The 25,000-nt window shown below is 30.9% G+C and overlaps 1 protein-coding gene across 4 annotated transcripts in view; it reads left to right on the top strand.

Moving 5' to 3' along the window:
• Positions 1 to 25,000, top strand: part of cmpy (crimpy) — a 314,093-nt gene that overhangs the window by 101,395 nt on the left and 187,698 nt on the right. For 2 of the 4 annotated variants that reach the window (XM_085655574.1, XM_085655573.1), the window contains one exon: positions 23,316 to 24,208. The exons of the other annotated variants lie outside the window; for them this stretch is intronic. In XM_085655574.1, the coding sequence (XP_085511700.1) occupies positions 24,118 to 24,208 (91 nt within the window). In that variant the 5' untranslated portion in view covers positions 23,316 to 24,117. The remainder of the gene's footprint in view (positions 1 to 23,315; positions 24,209 to 25,000) is intronic. 4 annotated transcript variants of the gene reach the window in all.

Genomic DNA, 25,000 nt, shown 5'->3' with positions numbered 1-25,000 from the left:
ATTCCTCTTGTTTTTCTCTTGGAATTTATTTTCAACTTGATATCAATTACTATTGTAAAAAAAAGATTTTGTGAAGAGTTTATAAAAATTGAAATCATTGTTTTAAACTGAATCTCAAATTAAATCTCGTACTAGTATTATTAAATTCAATGTCGACGTTGATATCACATAGAAATAGATTCGCATCTAGGTAGCTTTGAGACGTAACGATGATCGCTAACGGTGATGACAATAGGGGACAAAACGGGCTTGGCAAGGGCTCAGAGGGTAAAGGGAAGACATCGATACTCATTAGGAAGGATTAATGACGCTCGAATGGTTAACCGAGCCACGTCGACGTCATCGGCTTAAATGCGCGTACACGTACGCACCGATAACTCGACCGACATCATACGGTGGTGGTCCCCTTTCGTAAATTCTCTCCTCTTCGAGATATACATCGATAGGATCGATCGTCATATCGTCGTCGATCACTTCGTTGTTCGGAGACACTAAGGGTTAAATTATACAACAAGATGGCCGAATTTAATTTTGAATCTAACTTTCAATGCTGTTTTTCTTCTATGTTTTTCATTTTCTCTTTTTCTTTTTCTTCTTTTTTTTTTTTTTTTAATGAATCTACAATTTCGCGTTACGATTTTTGAAGAAGAAAGAATAAATATAATTCTTTCTTTAATTTATAATCCGATTTGATTTTTTACAAGACAAAACAGATTTTTTTAACAGTGAAAATATAAAAATCTAATAAGAAAGAATTAACGTTTTGATGTATTTAAAATATTTCTTTTTAATAATAAATTGATATTATGTAAATAAATTATACAAAAAAATTGATATTATATAAATTATATAACTAAATATATATATATATATATATATAAATGCTATATGATAATTATTAATTAACCAAATATTATATACAAATTATATAAATAAATTGATATTATATACATATATATATAATCATTTTTTAATTATAAATTTTATAGTCTTAAATTAAAATATATTACAATTAGCTCCAAAAATGAAATTTTTGCTTTAATTGTATATAAATTTTGTGTAAAATTTTATTTGAATCATATAAATATATAAAATGTTTTAAAACTTTAATACGCATACTGTGAGGGATTGGTTAGGAAAGCCAATTCAAACATTTTTAGTCTGACAACATGAGGCCGGAAACATTTCGTTGATGGAGCGTAACTACTGGCCAGGTATTGAATGATAACGAAATAAACCAGTTATACTGATCACACAGACATAAAATTGACAACTGACTGATGGAAATCATTCCATCTGTACAAATTGCTGTTACCAGCGCAAATATACTGTTGATAACTTTCAAGCTCTTTACGCTGACAACTTGGTCGTTGTAATGGTATAACGACAAATCATCGACTCCCATGTTATTTGATAAAAAATATTTGCCTTGACCTCCTTAATTATTACTCATTATTCGTGTGTTGAGTTTTGAAATACACAATACACAGATACACGCACACACACATATATACAAATATAATATATATAATATATACATATATAGTAGATATGAATATATAGTGATAAATTAATAATAAATATCTATGAATTTGTTTAAATTAATTTAAATAGAAAAAATAAACTATATATAATGATTCAAATTTTAAATTAAGATTATTTATTTGTATGAGAAAAAAAAATATATATATATATATGAAAGGTTTCATTTTATCATAATACAATACATTCTTTTATTGTCTTTTTTTTCTTTTTTTTCTTTTCTTTTTTTTTTCTTTTCTTTTTTTCTTTTCTTTTTTTTTCTTTTTTTTTTCTTTTCTTTTTTTTTTTCTTTTTTTTTTTTCGAATCAGGAATGGTTAATATATTAACTTGCGATCCATTTTGTTTATATCGAGGAAGTGTTAAGCGTGTACTTTCAACGATAAATCTTTCTCTTTCTCTCTTTTGGTTGGGCTTGTTGTGTTCGGTTCATTGACGCAGAGGGTCACAGAGGACATGGCAAGTGCAGGAAATCCCTCCTGTCGTTGACTTTAATCGATCGCTTGGCGAACATCGGTCGGTGAATCAATGTCGATTTCGATCCGAGAGTCCACCGTTCGATATAACGAATCGTTGAAGCGTCGAGAAATTCGATATCATCGTTAGACCAGTTTCGAATTCCGATTGAATCGAGCGAGAAATTTCTTCGATATCCGCTCACCTGACCAATGCATTATATATACAATGCATGTATGTATACGTAAATATATATATATATATATACACACATACATAAATATGTTTGTGTGTGTCTGTCCGTCTGTGTGTATGTGTTTGTATGCGTGAGCGCGTGCTTGTTTGTCTACATATATAAAGATGATGAGAGTGAATGTGTTAAATACGTTTGAATGAGTTGTACAAGTGAATGTTCCGAGTCTTTAGATAAATGTATGTATAAGAATGTGTGCGTGTTTGAATGAGAGAAAGAGAGAGAGAGAGAGAGAGAGAGAGAGATACAGAGAGGGAGAGAGAGAGAGAGAGAGAGAGAGAAAAGTGATAGGAAATGATTTATCGAGCGGTCTAGCGCGTGAAAAAAAAAGCTCTAATCCTGGTCTAGTACTGCGATAAGCTTTATACAGCTACCACCTTTTATTTACGTCACGTTCCATATTTTACTCGTGCGATGGAGCATCCCGTAACCCTCGCGACATCGATGCGTTTTCAGGAACGATTTATGAGCCCATAGTGATCGCCGGAGGAGACTTATGAGTAGAGCAGGTAGGAGAGTATATCGATGTAGTAGTATCAGTAGAGATCATCGAAAGGATTTTCAAAAATCGAGAGATAGATTATTCATTGTCGTTTGGAAAATTTCGAATTTTCTGCGAGTTCGTAACGATTTCTATTATATATATATATTTTTTTTCTCTCTCTCTCTCTCTTTGTTTGTTTTTATTTTTTTTTTTTTTTTTAATAACAATTTTGCATTTTTCTTTTTATTTCTTTAATCCACGTTACGTAGCTCGGCGAGAAAAAGAAGAAGAAAAAGAAGAAGATGTTAATCGGTCGTGAATTTAGACTGTGATTCATTCTTATTATTGACATGTTGACTGTCATCGGAGGTCATCGGTGACCCGTGGTAGTGACTTTGCCGACTTCATTTAATCCGTTAACTGGGTCGTTCATCGATCAATAAAAGCGACCATGGCGTAATTTATTTTTAATGCAAACATAACGATACATTATTGATAGTTGGTAAGATTTTACAAATAGGTATAAAATGTTAATAATAATAAACAATGAAGAAAAAAAAGTATATAGATACGTGTACGAGTTAGTAACGTCATGAAAAAATAATTTACATATGCTAGCACTTTTATTTGGATTTTGATGAGATTTTCGCGTGTTTTTAATGCCTATCTACCTACCTACCTACTTGTTTTCGATTAAACATATCAAGGATTTATCGTTTCTTGACATTTAGGAAACTGTAATTCTGAGTCATAGAAAAAATGAGGTTCGTATAAGAAGTATAAATCTGTACGATCGATATCAAAATGATTTCGTAACGGTCTCGTGAACGTGTTAATTAATCTATCGTAGCAATTTTATATTAAAAGAAGTTCGTGTATATATATATATATATACGCACACACACACACACACGTGTATATGCATTTATCACAAAAATAAAAAGAGGATGGATATTTGATTATATCAAGGAATTATTGTTAACTATACAATGAGATAATGAATTTAATTATGATTATATATATATATATATATATATATATATATATATATATATATGTGTATATATATACACACAAAAATGCAAAAAAAAAAAAAAGAAAAAACATTTCTGATAAATACACATGTATAGGTATATTTGTTATTCAAATTTATAGTACTGAAATGTCAATTGCAATACTTTCAATACTTGTTATTATCATTCAACACGAACACGCATATATATATATATATATATATATACACTCATATACATGCATACGTGTACGTATTTTTGTATACAGCAAAATAGTACATATTTTCGTGACGATCTGTCAGAAAAGGAAGCAGATAACTGTGGTTACTGTTGCGTGAATCGTTATCTCTAAACAGAGTGATAAAGTGAACAATGCTATCCAGAGATGTATAAGAAATAGTGTTCTCGTGCGCGCATATGTATATGTGTGTTCGTGCATACGTGCGTTCGTGCGTGTGAGTTCGATAATTCTACGTTTCATTCGTATATTAGGTGATACGTCGTCGTTTCAGCGGGAGGAAGTTCGACGATGTGTCAAAGTTCGATCGATATTATCGAGAACGATACGTTCCCGAAAGTTTTCGATAAATATTCTCACTCGCGGAAATTCGTGAAATCTCGCTTTTTCCCGATTTTCGATAATAATTGATGGATTGAGAGGCAAAGCATACTACGTTCGGGGTCATTTCATCTTTGTATTTTATTTCTTTTTTTTTTCTTCTTTCAAAATTTTCTAATTTCCTTCATATGTAGGACACTGTGTGTGTGTGTATGTGCGTGTATATTTTTATTTTTATACAATTTATTTAAGATTACATTAACTGTAAAACATAATTAGTATCACAAATAATATTATCCATCTTTATTTTTATATTATCTATTTAATTATTATCTATTTAAGGTCATCTTAACTAGCAAAGTTAAACTTGTAAATTATATATCAATTATAATACGATTATATCTATATATATGTATATATATATATATATATATATATATATCTATATAGATATAGATATATTTGTAATTGCTACTATAAACAAGTTTAATCTTATCGAATTAAGAAACATTAAAGATACTTCAGCATATATATATATATATATATATATATATATATACATATATATATATATATCATTTAATTCGTTTGCGAGAAATTTAAAGAGTAATAAAAAGAAGATCAAAAACTATGAAAGAAATTACCAAAAAAGGGACAGAGAGACAGAGAGACAGAGAGACAGAGAGAGAGAGAGAGAGAGAGAGAGAGAGAGAGAGAGAGAGAGAGAGAGAGAAGAAATGAGAGGAGATGAGAAAACAATTCGATAAAATTACTTCACCGTCTTAATTAAAGAGAAATCTCGCGTGCGTTATTATTCGCCTAGCGAGTTCGAGATCGAGTACGATCTCGTTTCAAGAGGAACGCGAAGATGATGCTGTGGGAAGATGAGAAGAGCGAAAGAGAATAAGAAAGAGCGAGAGCGAGAGAGAGAGAGAGGGAGTGAGAGAGGAGGGTTGAAGAAAGGGGGAGAAGAATGTGAAAAGTGGAATGCACTCGCGCGAAACCGCTTTCTTCTTCCTCGTTCACGTTATCAAGCGCAACGCCGTTGCGAATAAATCTTAAACTATGCGGCTTATTTTATCTATTTATCTTTCTCGACGTAGCATGGCACGTTTGTACGAAGATGTTCGTGGAGTCGTATCAGCGAAACCGAAGGAATGAAAAGAAAAAGAAAAAAAAAAAGAAAAAGAAAAAAATGAGAAAGAAAAAAAGTAAGAAAGAAAATAAGAGAAAAGAAAAGAAAAAAAGAAGAAGAAGAAGAAGAAGAAGAGCTGAGATCCCTCGTCAGCAGAAATTCGATACGTTTTTAAACAGGGTGACTCATCTTTTAGCGCATTTCTTTTTTTATAAATACATACACATGCATACATATTTACATACATACAAATACACATACATAATCGATTGGTTAAATAAGAATCGTTACAAATGAAAAATTTATTAGAATAATACGTGAGTTATTTATAAATATTTTATTTTACAATATAATCAGAATTTCATATATCACTATTTTACATAATTATTCGGTAGATTAATAAATATAAATAAAGTTTTTATTTAATAAATCAATTCGATATCTGGTATATTGGGTGTTACGTCATTGTCGGGTAATCATCATTATTATTGAGGATAAATATTTTTTCAGAATAACAACGTCGGTCGGTAAACTTAAATATTGAATTTTTTAATGAAACGCATTATAACCATTCATTTTATATAAATTTGATTGGTACATTCCATATGCATATATTCCTTTTGCCTGTTCTGTTAATAAATAAAAATGTAAACTTATTTTATGTTTCACAAGTGTATTTCAAATATATATATATATGTGTGTGTGTGTGTGTATATACACATATAATTGAGAAGCTAAATTTAACTAATTAACAAAGTACAAGATATGAAATTTGTATTTTTAACAATACGCCAGTAGTTTCGATGTTATAAAATTGAAAAAGGACGAATATATATATATATATATATATATATATATATATATAAAAGAAAATAATAAAAAATTATAATACGAAACAATGTAATAATGACAAAAAAAAAAGGAGAAAAAAGTATCAAAACAGCCGAAGTTTTTTTATAGATGGGATCTCGACAAATCAAAATATGCATTTACATGGTTCCGTGCATACGTTGTTGTTGTTGTTATTATTATTGTTCTATATCTGTACGATAGATACATATATCATTTTTTATCTCTTTTTTTTATGTGTGTGCTTTATGGTTAATTATCATGTAGCTACGAGATCGATCTACGATCACGTTTCATCTACCTACGAACGTATTGTTTGTATGGCTTTATTTTTTCTTTTTTCTTTTTTTCCCCACAAAAAAAAAGAGTAATAAAAAGTAATCGAACTAATCGTCATCGACGTTTGCTCTTTTATCGTAGCGATTTAAGTTATTACATAAATGTTTGTTAATTGCCGGTGTAACGTATCGGCTCTTTTTGAAATAATGATCGCGATATTAAAAAAATAATAAATGAACCTATAATAAATAATGTTGAATATTGTAGTATTTTATATTTAATTAAACAACACTGCGTATAATAGTTTTTATTGAAAATTTCTACATTCAACTAAAGCAATATTATACTGTTATATGTATATATATATATATATTTTCATGCACACAAATATACACAAAATATATTGAATTATATCGTTTATTTATGTATAAAATATTGACAATATGGACTTTACGTATAGAGAAACTTTTAATAAATTTGTGATTGAATGATGATGATGTGAACGATTGAAAGATGTGATTGAAGGAAGATCATCGTTGCATTGATAACATTTTATATTTTTAATTGAATCTAAACGACGTAGAGTTTAATCTCTCGTAAATGAATCACAAGTTTAACTTGTTTGCGAAAAATGCTTTATCAGAGAATTCATAATTTATATAATTATAATTTATGTAATACATTTGGAAGAAACAAACATCGCTCACTTCTTCTTTGAGTATAACAGTATAAAAAAGTTTTCCTGTAGCTATTTGATTACATAATGTGTCACAAATTACAATCGCAAATCATTAATCACAAATCATAACACACAATCACAAATTACATTCAAAATATACTTTTACAATTCATAAGTTTATTATTATGAAGTATAAATGGACTTACAATTTAAATTTCACTTTAAATTGAATGAGAAAGTTATTTTCCGAATTAGATTTTTGATAACTATGGCAATGACTTATAACGTTAAAGATTTTCTTTTTTTTTTTTTCTTCTTCTTTTTTCTATTTATTTATTTAGGGACAACGATAATAATTCTTGTTTCATTTAGATATCTTATTAGGTTATTGTTTGATTATGTCATCTTTATTATGCTGTCTTAGTTTATAACTGTATGCGGTTCTTCATTTTAAAAAGTAAATGATTTTTATCATTATATAATGTAAGCCTTGGTTTCTAAATACTGCATTAATAACTTCAAAGTTAAGAAAATCATATGAAATTCGGGGAATATCATACACCGGGCTTTGTGAAGTACTCTACTAGGATGTGTACCATTTAAAAATTCATTTATATTTTATACAGTTAGTTAACCACATAAATGAATTCTTTTAAAGTCAAAATCCAGCTAAATCCTTGTCTTCCGTCTGAAAATGGTAGATTCAAGCCATTCAAAAAAAGAAAAAAAAAAGAAAGAAAAAAAAGAAAAAAAATTCTTAAATCTCTTTTCAAGATAAAATTAACAAGTATACAAATATAGAAGAATTTCTCGTTTATTGGTATATGATATATTATAAATTACTTTTCAGGAATATAAATTTCATTTTGTATAGTTATAATTATTATTGTATTTAATTATATACTTGTAATTATATGTTACTTGGGTTGTTATTATGAGTTACTTATAAAAACTTTATAATATATATATATATATATATATATATAATGATAAATTATTATTATTTGTATATGTATATATATATATATATATATACATATATAAATATGATAGAAATTGTATAAATTATATAAAACGCGAAGTTTTCGTAATTTTGTTAAAGAAAAAAAAAAAAAAAAGAAAAGAAAAAGAAAGAAAAAGATGGCATACACTTTGGAATCGAAATAATTAATTCTTAGGTATATTATTTCTCTAAAGGAATGCAAGTAAAAAGAAAAAAAAAAGAAGAAGAAAAAAAGAAAAAGAGGAGGAAGAGAGTTGAAAATAAAAATGTTAATAATGCAATTCTTGTCTCGACATTTCGAGGTTTCAAATGTCTCGCACATTTCAACGGGTTTGCGATTATCCGCTACCGCATCGTTCTGGCTTCCAATTTATCCCTCTTTACGCAACTCTCCACGACAGTAATAATCTTCATTAATCATTCATTCCATAGAGCGATTGAGGTTCACGAATGCGGGAGGAAAAACTTTGTATGTTACTCGTTATCCTATAATTTTCCACTCTCACTATTTTTACCTTGATCGTGTGTGTATCATATAATCACCATAATTCACCTTATCGCCGATCTATCGATCTTTTCTTTCTCTCTTTCTCGATAATGAACGACGATTATGTAAATTTCATCGTTCTGCTAGAATCAACATTCCCGACGTAGCCCCGCGTTCTCGAACAACATGTTCTAATCACTCTGATCTTCGTGAATGGCGATTTTAATGAAAAGAAGAAAGAGAAATGAAAGAAAGAAAAAGAAAAAAAAAGAAGAAAAGAAAAGAAGAGAAAAGAAGAAAGTTAAATTCCGACATATATATTTATATTCGACATAGTTTCCTTTCCTTTTCTTTTTTTTTTCTTTTCTTTCCTTTTTTGTTTTGTTTTTCGTTAGATAATAATATCCTTTTATTTTTAACGAAATTAACATCTTGGCATTGAAAAAATTTTCGAATTATTTTAATAATTCGATAATTCAAACGTTCCTAACATTTCTATAATACTTAATATTATTTCAACAGTATTATACAATAGTAAAGCTAATCGTGACAAAACCAATATATCTACTAATTCGTATATTATATTTAATACTCTAATATCGGCTAAACGTTCACGTATTAGATAATATCAAGAATTGGAAGCAATAGGCAAAGGATAATAGCATTACCTACGAGAGAGTGTATGAATATATTATAACTTATATCTAATATTACTCCCGTTTAAGATCACGAATATTTAAACAAGTATATGCATATATACACAAACACGCAGACAGAAAATACGTGCAAACTTATACACGAAGTATATCCGCGAACGAATGTAAATAAGGGAAAAAAAAGAAGAGAGACAGATAGATAGAAAGAAAGAGATAGAGAGAGAGAGAGAGAGAGAGAGAGAGAGAGAGAGAAAATTCTCAAATAAAGTCTAAGATCTCTTCCTTCTCGCAAGTTCTTCTCATTCCCTTCAAAACTTCGAAAGAAGATTCTCAAGGAAGCGTATAAGAAGGTCGAGATTTAAAGATTCTCGAAAAGAGGAGTCAGAGGTAAAACGAGGCTTAGAAAACGAGGATCGATTCTCGATACGGAGTTTGGTATGGGCTAGTAGTGGATTTGCGTGGTTGCTGATGGTGTTTGGTGGTTTGAGAAGAGGAAGAAGAGAAGGAGGAAAAGGAAAAGCGGAAGGAGGAATAGAAGGAGGATGAGGATAAGGGGTGAGAGTGAAAATTGGAGGTGGGAGAGATAGGTAGGATGGTAAAGATCGCGTCGTTTACACGAGCCACAAATTTTCATGGAAATCGTGTCGGCGTTCAAAACTCGACAACCGCAAAAAGCGAAATCCAAAGTTCGCACAAGCGCACGCACATGTATAGTAGGAAATCCTGTTCGATTTTCCTCGTCCCCAATTGAAGCTGGTTTATATACCAGCTGAACGAGAATTGGCCTCTCTTGTGCGTGTAAAAGAGAGAAAGAGATAGATAGAAGGAAAGAGAGAGAGGGAGAGAGGGAGAGAGAGAGAGAGAGAGAGAGAGAGAGTGAATGAGACAATGAGAAGGGGTTGTTATAGGAGAAAATAGAAGAGTAGAGGAGAGTACAGGGGGTGGTGGTAATGGTAGTGGTGGTAATGGTGGTAGTGGTGGTGGTGATGGTAGTAGTGGTGGAAGTGAGTACGCCCGCGTAATTTCAATCGTCCATTACGGCAAATGGGAGATGCGGCTTGTCGCGGTTGAATTATTGATTCAAAGTGATCGTTATCCGCGTGCTCGAGCGCGAATAGTCGGTTTCCCTCGCGTAAAGTGCCGTTATCGGACTCCCGACCACACGCACGTACATAAAGCGTTGCTTCCGGCCGCGTTTTCGGTCCCTGCTTTTCTTCCACCTTTCACCCTTCTCCTTTATATCCCCCTCTCTTTCTTCCTTCTCTTTATCTCTTTACTTTAATCTCCTTTACCTTAATCTCCTAATTGCATATTTCTCGTATATTCTATTGAAAATAAATGACTTATAATAGGGATTGTTCCATTTTTGTTCTTGATATAGGTACTTATCTATGTGTTCTCTTATGTTTTTTATTTATTTATTTATTTATTTATTTATTTATTTATTTATTTATTTTTTTTTTTTTATTTTTTTTTATCTCGATCTCATAATACTTTAACAAACGTAAAATATCAATTTGCGTTGATAATTATTTACGCGCTCATTGAAAATATCACAGATCTATGATGTAAATTCTCTTTTCATCATATAATAGTTGTTATTCATCCTATTTATTTATTGATCTCTTTTTTAGTTTTATTCTACGACTATATTTAATAATCCCCCGCTGAAATGAGTTTTGCATATATTGGAATAAATCAATTGTGTCAATTTCACTCGTCATTATGATTATTTGTAAATAATGAAAATTGATGATAATTTATTAAAATATGAATGGGGCTCAATTTAAATGTATATTGAATATCCATTAGATGGAGTTATTAAAGAATAATAAATAATTTATTGGGAATTTTTTTTTCTCTTTCCCTTTTTTTTTTTTTCATTTGTAACTTGAGAATATTTTCGAATTAACGTTATTTAAAAATCACTATGATGATAATGACAGAAACTATTATCGCTTCGTCACATGCAAATATTATCGAAAAAAAAAATATATATATATATATATAAATATATTGATAATATTTATATATATTTATTTATATTTTTAATGTAAAATACGACAAAAGAGAGAGAGAGAGAGAGATAAGATATAAAAAAAAAAAAGAAAACATTCGGTCGCAAGAAGAGATAACTCCCACTATAAGGAATTAATGCAGCAGGTGTACGTACTCGTGAAATCGGTTGCACGTGTTTGGTTCCCTAGCAAAATCTTCCCTCTTTCTTTATTTCTTCTTTTTTTCCTTTTTTATTTGCGGGGATTTACTATGAAATATTAAGTGATCGATTTCAAGCAATAGTTCGATATTCTTCGAATCTGTTGCTTGAGTTATGTATTGGAAAAAATATTAATAGGACGAATACATTTACGAACGTGTTTTAACATTGGAGATACAAATCTGTATTGAGTTTCAATCCTCTGACAAGACTGAAATAATCAAAGGAAAGAAATTTGATTTATTTACGATCTATCTTGACTAATGTTATATCATTAATAACGATAAAATGGATATTATTTGTCTTGTATTTACTATTATAATGGTTTCAAGTTTTATATTTACTATTTGATTTTTTTAATGTTAGAGAAAGAAGTATTTTCTTATCGATGAAACGATCCGGAACAAAAGACACGTTTCAAAGAAAATTGAGTTTCGTTTGATGGAACCGTCAAGAATGCACGCGGTTACTGCTATTCGTGGAATTTCCAATCCACAATGAATTTCACCCTTAAATTCACTTCCTCTCTCTTTCTCTTTCTCTCTCTCTCACTTTGTCTTCACGATGACAATAGTTATCAAACAGGCATATGTATATTATCAGAACGAACGAATTTTTCTTTTCTTTTTTTTTTTTTTTTTTTAACCATTTCTCGAATTCAACCATTTGAATTATCTCTCTGTCGTTCGATGTTAACTACAGTTAATTATGTAATTTTAGAGAAAGTAAACTAGACTAAACTAGAGAGCTAATGAAAATGATGTTTCCTCGCGATATCGTGTAATTAATATATTAGAAAATTATCTTTGTTTGATCGTAGATATACAATGATCGATTAATTAATCGATAATAAGAACGTTCAAACTTGGTCGAAGCGTGTATCCAGTTTAGTCGAGAAATGTATATGTGTGTATGTGTGTGTGTGTGAGAGAGAAAGAGAGAGAATATTATTTGACGTAGAGATAATTTACTCTATCTATGCCACTTACCAAGAATCCCTTTCACTTCGTGTTCACCTCTCCGGCTCATTTCTTTTCGATAATGTGATTGTTAGTAAGAGTTATCGATTACGAGTTATCGACCTTGATTGCAAGTTCTATTCTTCGATTGTCGAACTACTTCGATCTTTCTCTCTCTCATTCTCTCTCTCTCTCTCTCTCTCTATCTCTCTTTTAATCACAAAATCAAACTACTTGCATCTCGATTCCTTAAATCAGATTCTTTACCTTTGAATTTAATCCATTGGATATTATATTTTTCCAAGTTATTTTCTTTCCTTTTCTCTTTCAATCTTTCTCTCTCTCTCTCTATCTATCTCTTTCTTTTCTTTTCTTTTCTTTTTTTTTCTTTTTGATACTTACAGAATTTGAAATTAATGTGAAACGAAGTTAATATAATATAATAATCTGAAGATCATAAGGTTCGTTGGATTTAAATAGAAATAATTATTCCTTATAAGATATTCAATGTCACCTTTCGTTTACTATGAAATTTCTTACTATTAAGCTAACAGACATGATAAAATCTTTATATAATAAACTCCACTGAAACCCATCCTTCTTTATCTATCTAATAAATTAACAAGAATTTCTTTTATTTGCGAAACAGAATACTCATTCTCATCGACGATAGCTACTTAGCATCCTTTTAAGAGAACTCTGATTTTAAAGTTTCTATTAAGAAACTGAAAGAAAGAGAAAGAGATAGATAAATAGATAGATAGATAGATAGATAGGTAAATAAATAGAGAGAGAGAGTGAGAGAGAGAGAGAGAGAGAGAAAGAGAGAGGGATAGTCAGATGGACAGATGGACAGGCAAAAAGAAAGAAAGAGAGAGAGAGAGAGAGAGAGAGAGAGAGAAACAGGTTGTTTCAAGAGATTATATTCGCTGAGTATAGTATTATACAGCAGGTAGAGTAGTAGTAGATAAGAGTGGAAAGGATGCAAAAGGAAGTAAAAGTAAATAAAGCTCGTCGATGGTAAGGAGACAACGTGGATATTCTATCCTTATGTACAACAAAGAGCAGAGGGAGTTTGATTCCAAGAAGTTCTGCCACGTCGAAGGGGAGAAGAAGGAGAAGAAGAAGGTGGAGATTGGAGAAGGAGGAGGTACAGGAGGAGGAGGAGGATGAGGAGAGTACCCGTTATATCGTTGAACACATCCTCCTCTTCCTCTTCTGTTGTAGCTTCACTGAAGCTAGCAGTAACGCTCTCTCTAAGAGAAAGAGAGAGAGAGAGAAAGGGAGAGAGAGAGAGAGAGAGAGGTTCGAGTATATTCAACGTATTCTCGGCGGTCACGAGTTCATACCCCGAAGTGCCATAAGTATCTCCTATCTCGTGAACGTATCTGCCTGTTTAGCGAACGTGCTTAGACACTCGGTCCGGGTTAGAATGTAGCTAGAGCATCGCACGAGATCTTCCTTTCGAGAATCGATGCCTTGACTTTGCTACCTTCGTTTCTTTTCTCCTCTTACTTTCATATACCGATATTATAAACTTGCAATTTCATTGCAAGCGGTAGGTAAGTAGATATGTACGTATGTGTAAATATTTGTTTACGAAGAAATATAGAGAATGTCAGGGTCTTGGAGTATCTTACGTTGAAATGGCATTGTTTATCAGCTTAAGTGGAAAAAAGCGTGATATATAAGGAAAAAAAGTGATAGCTCGTTTTAATTTTAATATTCGTTTAATTATTTCGTTAAATTATTCGTTAAGATTCGTTTAATTTTAATATTTATATTCTATAGTGAATCCGTCGAAATAATTTCTCTCTCAATCGCACTCTCTCTCTCTCTCTCTCTCTCTCTCTCTTTCTCTCTCTCTTTCTCTCTCTCTTTCTCTCTCTCTTTCTCTATTTTTTTTTGTATTCTTTTTTTGCATTTTATTTTTCTATTTTTGTTTCTTTTTTCTTTCTTTCGTTCTTTCCTTTTTTACGATTTATATTTCATTTGCGAATTTCACGGCATGGAATTTTTTTCTTATTTTGACCTTTTCCTTTCCCTCTTTTTTCTTTTAACATTGTGCTTCCGATGAAAAAAAAAAAACAATTAATTATATAGAGAAAATTTTCATTCGTAGATATATTCATTTCTAAAATCAATAATTACTAATAATGATCATCGTGATATTATTATTCGTTTGTAAGAAGACGTGACGACCGATGATCTAAAAACGAATTACTTTTATATCGTATGAAACAGGAAAAGTACAATTCGATGATGTACAATATAATCTAATTAAAATGTCTATTTAATATCTTCTCGGTGAGAAAAATGGAAAGGAAAAGGAACCAAAAAAAAAAAAAAAAAAGAAACAAAAAAAAAGAAAAGAAGGAAAGAGAAAAAATAAATAAAGGAAGAAAGAGAAGAAAAAAAAATTAAGGATGCATTCTCGTTAAAATTTCGTCCCATCGTACTTATCATAAATTCCTACGTTCGATTCGAGCACTTACCGGAGTCTCATTGTCGCTAAAACCTCTATTCGCTTTATCAACCATCCTAAAGAAGAGTCATATCATTTCAATGAGAGCACTCTCCCTTCGCGATATGGTCCGTACTCACTGATCAATATGTCCTCGCCACAGAATCATTAACCTCCCATAATGGTGTGCACGTTTATTTACTGGCCATTACACGATGGAATTCAAGAAGCATAACTACTCTTCCTTTTTCGTTTTTTCTCTCCCTTTCTCTCTCTCTCTCTCCTCCTCTTTTTCTCTCTCTCTTTTTTTCTCTCTGTCTCTCTCATTCTCTCTCTCTATTTCTCTCGATCTTTGTTATTTCGTTCTTGATTTTCGAGATCTCTTTTCGTCTTCGATCTTTGAGATGAAACGTGCAAAAAACACGAAAGAAACACGTGCGTTTATGCACTGAAACGAGTGCAAGCTCTACTGTGTGGGATGTTGCGAACGAGTGAAAAAGATAGATAGATAGATAGATAGAGAGAGAGAGAGAGAGTGAGAGAAAGAGAGAGGAAAACGGAGAGAGAGAGATAGAGATAGAGTTTGCGTAGGCCAACGTAATACGGGTGGTGATGTCAGAGAAGCAGCAAACTCGACTAGGTGGCCTCAACCAGAAAGAGTGAGTGAAAGAGAGAGAGAGAGAGAGAGAGAGAGAGAGAGAGAGAGAGAGGGAAAGAGATAGCTCGCTCATTTCATTCGCTTCATTTTCGTGCCTGAAAAAGAGGGTAAAGCGAGGGAAAAAGAGAAAGAGAGAGAAAGAGAGAGAAAGCGAAAAAAAATACTACTACGTATCGCATTCCTCCGTTCGGACTTTTATACGAGCAACGAATGAATTTACGATCGGAATAAATTGCTCGGCTTTTTTATTTTTCCCCCGTAGCTTTCCTCGCGCGATTAACTCTCTCGCGTTATACGGAGAGAAACCGGAAAAATTATTGTTATTATAACGAACGAAGGTAGCCCCTGTCTTAATATCGCATTACGTTCGTTCCTCTGCACTTCTTTTCATATACTGAATCATCAAGATTTTATCGTCACGATAGTAAGTAAGTAAGTAAGTAAATACATTAAACCACGTGTTTACAGGACACTTTTACATTTTCTATTTTTTCTTTTTTTCTTTCTTTCTTTTTTTCTTTTTTTTCCTTTTTTGATTTTACTACTTTTTTTTTTTTTTATTATTATTTTATTTTTTTAATTTTTACTCTTTTTTTTTCTTCATTTTCCTTTTGTTTATTTTTTATTTTTTAATTTTTTGGTTTGATCAGCGCATAGGGTTTTTGCAAATAATCGAATTGGAATTAATGAAATTCGAAGCAACGAAATGCGTTTACGCGAAACTCAATCGTCGAAGAGTGAAATATCGTAAAATTTATATGGTGTAATAACATTTGATAAACCAATACACATTCGACATATCCTTACGATTATATAAAAATTTGTTCGAATAATATATTAATTATTTTTCATTCTTGGATCGTTTAGAATCGTTTATAATCATTCAAGGATGATTATCCATTTTCTTCTTAGACCGTTATTACAAGTTTCTAATGGAACTAGTACCTAATTTTCCGATGCTATTAAATTCTCAAGTGGAGATGAAAATTTTCGTGCAGTAGATAACTATTTGGAGATCTTCTAATTATCCGTGAAGATATCGAATGCTTGACTATGATAAGTGTTACTTTGAACTATTCAAACTATTTCAGTATTTTCGAGCAAGGGCGAATATATATATATATATATATATATATACACACATGTATATATGTATCTGCTTTCGCATTTTCTCTTTGTAAGTTCGATAACAAGAAGGCCAGAGAGAATCCTTGAATTATTAGACGATTTCTAGTATGCTCGACTCGTTATTAGAGATCCTTTAACGTCGCAACAGCAAAACATGTGCGGCTAGTTAACTAAGGAGTATTAAGGGGATGATATACGCCGGTAATAATATTAAATATCAAAGTGATTTATTACCAGCAATTATTACGTTACTTCGGGAAAGAAAGAAAGATAGAGATAAAAGATAGAAAGAAAGTGAGAGACAGAGAGAAAGAGAGAGAGAGTCATTATACATATACCTATAAAGATAAATACATGGTTCTCAACTTGGTACTTCAAACTGTTTCTCTCCCTCCCTCTCTCTGTCTCTCTCTCTCTCTTTCTTTCTCTTTCTCTTTCTATCCTTCTATCAGACAAAATGAACAAAACAATGCACATAAATTTCGCTCCATCATTTTACCTTTGAGCTCATCGATAAATCATTTTATTTTCATCGAAATAACGAAAAAAAAAACAATCCACGAAAAGGACGAAGGTATCACGTCTAAATGATTATTTTCCTTTTCGAATATATTCTAGATTTTCTCTAATCTTGGAATATCGAACGAACTTCACGTATCGTGCACGTTACGTATCTTTGTTTAGAAAATAAGAGGTTGCATGTTATAGCGATAGGGAGTGTAATGTTCTAATTTTGTTTCTTTTTCGTTTATAAAAGATAACCCACATAAAACACGAAAGTATTCATACATTCATAGAAAAAGACATACAAATTGTAAGCGCGCGTACGCCCGCGCTCACACACACGTACACACAAGTAATGTGTAATATTCAGGTCTCTCTAATAGCCTCCACTTAAAATTCTCTGAGAATTCGACGAATTTGGTAACGATATTTCCGGCGACTTCCTCTCTCCAATCGAAGTCCAGTATTACCATGCTTGGAATTTCAGTAATCGCTTAGGAAATCAATCCTGATTACGTCTTGATGGTAGAATTTGAATGTGTATAAAAGAAAGAGAGAGATTTGTCTTCGGAATATCCTGAAACTTTTGAAAATCGATATCAATTTAGAATTAAATCTCTTCTCCTGATGTTGGTATCGTGATTGTCCGTCTACCTCCGCACTTTTCAACGCTAATAATTTATTTCCTAGGAATAGAAAGCAGAAATGTGGGCGAGGATACGTTTGTTTAAGACGATAAGGCACGTGAACAAACACTTTTTGTATTCATGTTACTATACGCGAATGACTCTGAACGTAATATACGGGTTAAACTCGGCACAGATTATACGGAATGATTTAATTTAATTTTTCTTTCGTTTTCGAATTCACTTATATTTTTCTTTTTCTTTCTATTTGTTTGTTTATTTTATCCTTTTCTATCTTTTTTTTTTTTTTTTTTTTTTTTTTTTCATTCGTAGGAAAAAGAAATTAACTCGTAAATAGATTATACGGAATGATTTAATTTAATATCCTTTTTTTTTTGTCTGTGAATTCACTTTTATTTTTATGTTTATTTTTATTTTCATTTAAGTTTTATTTTTTCCTTTCCTATGTTTTTTCATTCGTAGAGAAAAAAACAAATAACAAAAAGATAAAAGCTCACGCCGAAGGTATATTATTTATCTTTTTTTTTTCTATTTTTTTTTATTTTTTATTTTTTACTTTTTTTTCTTTCTTTTTTTTTTTCTTTTTTATTTTACTTTATTTCGAAATTGGAAGTGAAAAGAAATTCGCGATTTTGTTCGCGATTGATCAAAGAAAAAAAAAAAAATAAAAGAAGAAAAGAAATGAATTTGAATTTACCGCGGTCGCGCTCGCGCGAACTCGATACACACAACGCATGACCTCATTTGCATCGTAGTTCGGAGAGACGTCCTGGCGCTTGATTAATGACTACCCGAGTATTTACCACGACTACTTCCGCGATTGCACTTACAGGTGTTTCTTTCTTTCTTTCTTTCTCCCTTTCTCTCCCTCCCTTTCTCTCTCTCTCTCTCTCTCTCTCTCTCTCTCTCTCTCTTTCTTTCTATAGAATAACTTCAAAGGATTCTTGACATTCTGTCTACTCAAAAGAACGATGGGTCTTATACTCCCACGCGAATTATTTGTTACCATTGAAAATTCTCTCTCTTTCTCTCTCTCTCTCTCTTTCTCCTTTTTTTTTGCTCTTTTCTTTTTCACGTATATACTTTTGACGTCTTATTCTTTTGAGAATCAATCGGTCGCATGTAAACCGGTCGTTGATCACATCATCGTGTTCCATTTATATTCCTTTCTTTTATTGCTTTTTTTTTTTCTTTTTCTCATTTCTCTTTTCTTTCGGCGAGAATGAAATAATTATTCGAAGAAGATTAATCCTTCAAGCTGACCTCTTTTAAATACCATCATTGAATATTTTTACTCGTAAGATTCTATTCAGTTATCACAAAATTAATAGATGAAAATATTCAATTTTTATTTGATATTTAACTGACTAACGGAATATTGGTGTGCGATTTGTTCAAAAATAAATTTCGCTTAAAGTGGACACACCTCATTTCTTTTCTTATCTTTGTTATTTTCTTATTTTAAAATTTAAAATTCAATCAAAATATATCACATTGAGTACGGATTAATATGCATAATCAGAGAAAGAAATTATTTGAAAAAAAAAAGAAAGAAAAGAAATATATATATATACATTTCTTCGAAAGATTTGTAAATACAAATGTTATCAAGTATGAAAATCAGTAATGAATAATTCATAAAACGACATATGGATGTGCCTCGATTGATTCATTTTATAAAACTAACAGCTTATAATACCATTTTTTCGATGCAATTATTTACACAATATAATTTATCGTTCGTTGCTGCATCTGTTATCGTTGAAGTAAGAAAAACGATATTTAAAAGCTAACGAGATTATAGACATATCTTAAATTAACAGTTACTTTAGATCAAATGATTTTAAAATTATATATATATTATATATAATTTTAAATACATACATATATAAAATTTTAAATATATATATATATATATATATATATATATATATATTTTATAAAATTTTAAACACACACGCACACACTCACATATATATATATATATATATATATATATATATATACGAAAAGGAGAAACAAAGAGATAACTGTTAATGAAGTATTATAGATAAGCAAGTTCATTTATTGTCTGTCATGGTAACCGTGACATTTCTCAGTTGATCATTAAAGGAACTGTTACGATGAGAAGATTGTTTCATTATTAATCAATGTAACTTACAACTTCCATTATTTTAAATTTAGCACATATATATATATATATATATATATATATATATATATATATACACGAAACGACACAGGTAAACTTTGGGAAAGAATTAATCATAGAAGAAAAATAGTTTCTGTCAAGATGAATTCAAAAATACTTAATATATGACAGTGAATAATAAAATATTCAAGTATGATCTTAACGTAATCTAATTATATTTATTTGCTGAAATTATAATATATTCTATTGACATTTCATTCAATAAAATGTTCGAAATGTCTATTTTTAAGGTCTCACAACTCGTCGTCTCATTAAATTTTAAATGTGCTAATATGATAATCCATTTGCGGATGTTAAAGATGTTAGGTAAAACAAATAATTCAACTGGTACACGGTTATATATTTGAATATAATACAATTAGTATCTCGGATTTAATCTCAACAAATAAAATAAACATTTATTGAAATAAATCATACTAAAATCATACTTGAAAGTTTCAAAGATTCGAAAGAATCAATAATCAAAGATTTTTGAAATCATCTTGATAGAGTCAATTTTTTTTCTTCCTTTATATATTAGAAATCCATTTCTGAAGTACTATCTTGTTACTTTCTTACACTCTGTATATAAATATCATGTATTAAGTGGACCGGAAAGTAATGTCGTTTCTGCGCATGTCGATATTTGATTGTGATTAAAAATAAAAACTTGTTAAAAATTTATTCGTTTGAATTTAATTTAATAAAGTGACATTACTTTCCGGTCCACCTAATATATATATATATATATATATATATATATATATATATATATATATATACATATGCTAATAATAGCTAAGAAGCTTACATCACTTACGTGACTTCATGAAGTAAAGGTATGGAGTAAAATCCGTCTTAATTAATTATAGAAATCTTCGTAGTCTATTCTAGATCTTGGTGTCTCACTTACTCTCGACAATGCTCTAGGGAAGAGATTGATAGGTACGACCCAATTTCAACTTGCTCTGTTACACGATAATAAACCGTGGTGTTTCACTTTCGAAGGCGTGCACTTGAATTATTACACTTACATCACATTTTACATCAGTGTATCGTGTGTTGCTTGTTGATGCCCGTTTAAAAGTTATAAAGATAAACCGCAGATAGAAAAGATACGACAGTAAGAGGTGTGTTCTTGTGAACGCCAGACACTTCGTGACACGACGAGTTTATGTTACTCGGTTACTTCAACTTGTAATCTTTGACATTTTAAATGCGATTTCGAGCGTGGAAAAAGAAAAAAGGAACAAAAAAAAAAAAAAGATGAAGGGAAAGCTTAACAAAATTTCTTAGAAAGTTTAACGAAGTTCGTCCAAGTTTTTACGAGGATACAAAAAAAAAAAAAGAAAAAGAATATGTAGAAAGAATAAGGAGATGAATTATTTTGAGTAATTAAATTAACGCTTAAAAAATTCTCTCTCTCTCTCTCTCTCTCTCTCTCTCGCGTGTATCTTCTCGCGTGTAAAAAAATTAGTAATAAAAATAAAAATGTGTAAAAAAAAAAAAAGAAAGAAAGAAATATTCATTACATATGTCAATAAAGAACAGAAATATCTATTTTCTTTGCTATAGTAATCAAGTTATGTCAGTCATTCTGTAAATCGATGCATCATGATGGCATATAACATCGTGATCTTGTATCAAGAAAGAGAGATAAATAGATAGATAGATTGATACATTAGATAGATAGAGATAGATAGATAGAAAAATAAAGAGAGAGAGAGAGAGAGAGAGAGAGAGAGAGAGAGAAAGAAAGAAAGAGAGGATACTTCGTTCCAAGTATAATAACATATTCCTAGAATAATCCAAGCTAAGGGAAGAAGAGATACATGATCGAGTCGATAGAATTTTCTACGTTGGCTCGTTATAGGAACAGTCATGGCCGCCTACGTCATCGTAGCCATTGTGTAGGTGGGATTAAAAGGTGTCTCTATAACCTGCCAGATCATAAAGTTAAACTCTGTCTCTCTCTCTCTCTCTCTTCCTCTCTTTTTCTCTCTTGTACGATGATAGGGTCCCACTTCGCTTATAATAGTAAATAGACTTCCTAGATATAGCTACACCAATCTCTGAGTTTCCTCTTGGACGTTCAATGACTCGTTCAAGGTACACCTTCATTGATCAATGAATTCAAATTTTCTATATAATAAGATTTCGAAATGTTTTAGACGAAAATGTTTTAGACGAAAATGTTTTAGACGAAATAAGGTATGGCATTTGAGGGTGGAAGGGGTGGGAGGGAGGGGGGAGAGGGGAGAAGGGGACTTATAAGACATTCATAGTTGTAACAAATAATGTTTTCAATTAATTTCATACGACATTAGAACTATCGATAAATTTCAAATATTTTTTTTATAAGTTTAAAAAGTTTTTGAAAAAGAAAAAAAAAATTTATAAATATAAAAAGGAAATATTTTTTTACAATCTTTTACATTAATACTTTTCTTTTTACTTTTCTTTTTAATACGATCTTTCTTTTCTTTCTTTTTTTTGTTTCTTTTTTTTTCCTTCGTTTTTTTTTACACTCAAAAGTATTCAGGCATAAGAAAAAGAGTAGAAAATAATTATAAAATGGATCGAACTTTTTTAAATTTAGATCTAATGACTGAAGAAAGTTGTTTAATTAGAACGTTTAAATAATAAAAAGTATCGATTTAATGCAACAATCATTTTTATAAATTGATAATCATTTGATACACACGTTCATAGACAAACATAGTATAAGAGAGTATAAAATGATTTGTTATTTTAAATGACGTTCCTCATTCCTATGACGATTCACATGATCGATTTTAATTATAGCGTAATATCAAACATATGTTATGTACACATATACATACGTCATCATTGTTCGAGAGGATTGTTCAATAGCATTGAATTAACGATGAGATAATTTTTATATATCCCATGATTTTATTATGACAAAGAGTCATTTTCAATGTCACCTATTCGGTGACATTGAAAAAGAAAAGTTGCTAGGTGGTATAGAACGGATATAAACAAAACAGGTCGCCTGATCGACCGACCAACTCTCTCACCAGCTCTCGTAACTAGTATAATAATATAATCCACTACCGGCGATATCGACGCCTACGTAGAAACTAACATAGAGTATTTATTTATCAGACGGTATTTCCCCAACTTTGTTAGGTAATAACAACATCGGATACAAAGTGAATAAGAAGAAAAACAGAAAAGAAAAGAAAAGAGGAAAGAGAAAAGAAAAGAATTCTACGTCGAAGAGGAACAATTATCGATGGTCATCCTTCATCTTAATTAGCCACCAGGAAGATTCTAGTTACTTCTTGCCACTATTTTCTATCTCTATATCTATCTATCTATTCATCTATCTATCCATCTATCTATGTATCTATCTTGTCTATCCATCCATCTATATACACATACACATATATATATATCTTTCTTCCTTCCTTATGAAAGAAAAATCTGATCAACGCTGTTGAAAGATCTCTAAAGAAGACGTTATTGCGAAGAGAAGAGAGAATATATCGAGGTGTGCATTTAACGATCGAAAAAGGAGGAAGACTCGGAGATCGTAAAGTAACGCTCTCTCTCTCGCTATACAGATAGAGAGAGAGAGAGAGAGAGAGAGAGAGAGAGAGAGAGAGAGAGAGAGGGAGAGAAAGAGAGAGAGAAAGTAAAAGAAAAAGAAGACGAAGGTGGTCTCTAAAGCAAACGCGTCGAACGAAGTTATTAACAACCACGTGTGTGGCGTCGGTGTGAAAGAGCGTTAATTAACACCGTCGTCATATGGAAGTATAATGGCGGTCCGCTGAAAGACGGTCTCGGGAAAGAAAGAAAAGGAGAAAGAAAATAAAGAGATAAAAGAAGAAACATATAAGAAAGCATCGGGCAAGGAAGAAGATTATGAGGCGCCCGTAGGAAAGGACCATTTCTACCTTTACTTTCTACTGTTTTTCGTCGTAGAAATATGTCGAAAGAAGGAAAGAAAGCAACGTCGTTATTCAACATGAGAGCCACTCGAGCAGCCTCAGCGTTTCTCCTATTCTATTCTGCAATCGGTAAGTCCATTTTAATTCCTTATCGTTCAACGATCTCTTAATTACCATCTCTATCTATCTCTATTTCTATCTCTCTCTCTCTCTCTCTCTCTCTCTCTCTCTCTCTCTCTCTCTCTCTCTCTCTCTCTCTCTCTCTCTCTCTCTCACTCTTTCTTATTCTTTTTCTAATCTAATTGGACAACACCAGGAAGTACTTTGACTTATACGTTACGTCGTATTAGACGTCTAACAAGAACCTAAGAAAAATAATTAGACAACGTTAAGAGACTCTTAAGCATCCTGGTTAACAAGCTTTTTTGTATCTGTATATATATACTTGAGTATATGTACATACATACATCCATATACACATATATATATATATATATATATATATATATATATATGCATAGATATAAGCATTGTTTTGACTCCATTACGAGCTATCTCTCTCTCTCTCTCTTTCTCTCGTATTCTTATTATATTAACGCAACATCAATAGCAGGCTCGTTTCACCATACTATTCTTATTATTTTGGATTCTTGCGGTCAGCCGTCTGAACAATTTTGCGGTCTTAATTCTCCGTCCTATTATTTTATTTAGCGATTTTCTTTATCTTTGTTTCTTCTTTTTTTTTTTTGATACTTAAAAAAGTGCAATCTTGTTCAATTTAATTGGTTTCAACAATATAACTTGATAACCGAGACGAATTGGCTTAACTTTTTGCCCACAACTTTTTCTCACGATTACGTCATATGTAACTTTTTTCCGTTTACGTATATTAAAGGAAGAAAGAGAGAGAGAGAGAGAAAG

This window comes from Vespa mandarinia, chromosome 3 (assembly GCF_050613455.1).
Source record: "Vespa mandarinia isolate Hongniang chromosome 3, ASM5061345v1, whole genome shotgun sequence".
Taxonomy (NCBI): Eukaryota; Metazoa; Arthropoda; class Insecta; order Hymenoptera; family Vespidae; genus Vespa; species Vespa mandarinia.
This window is presented reverse-complemented; position numbering and strand designations above follow the sequence as displayed.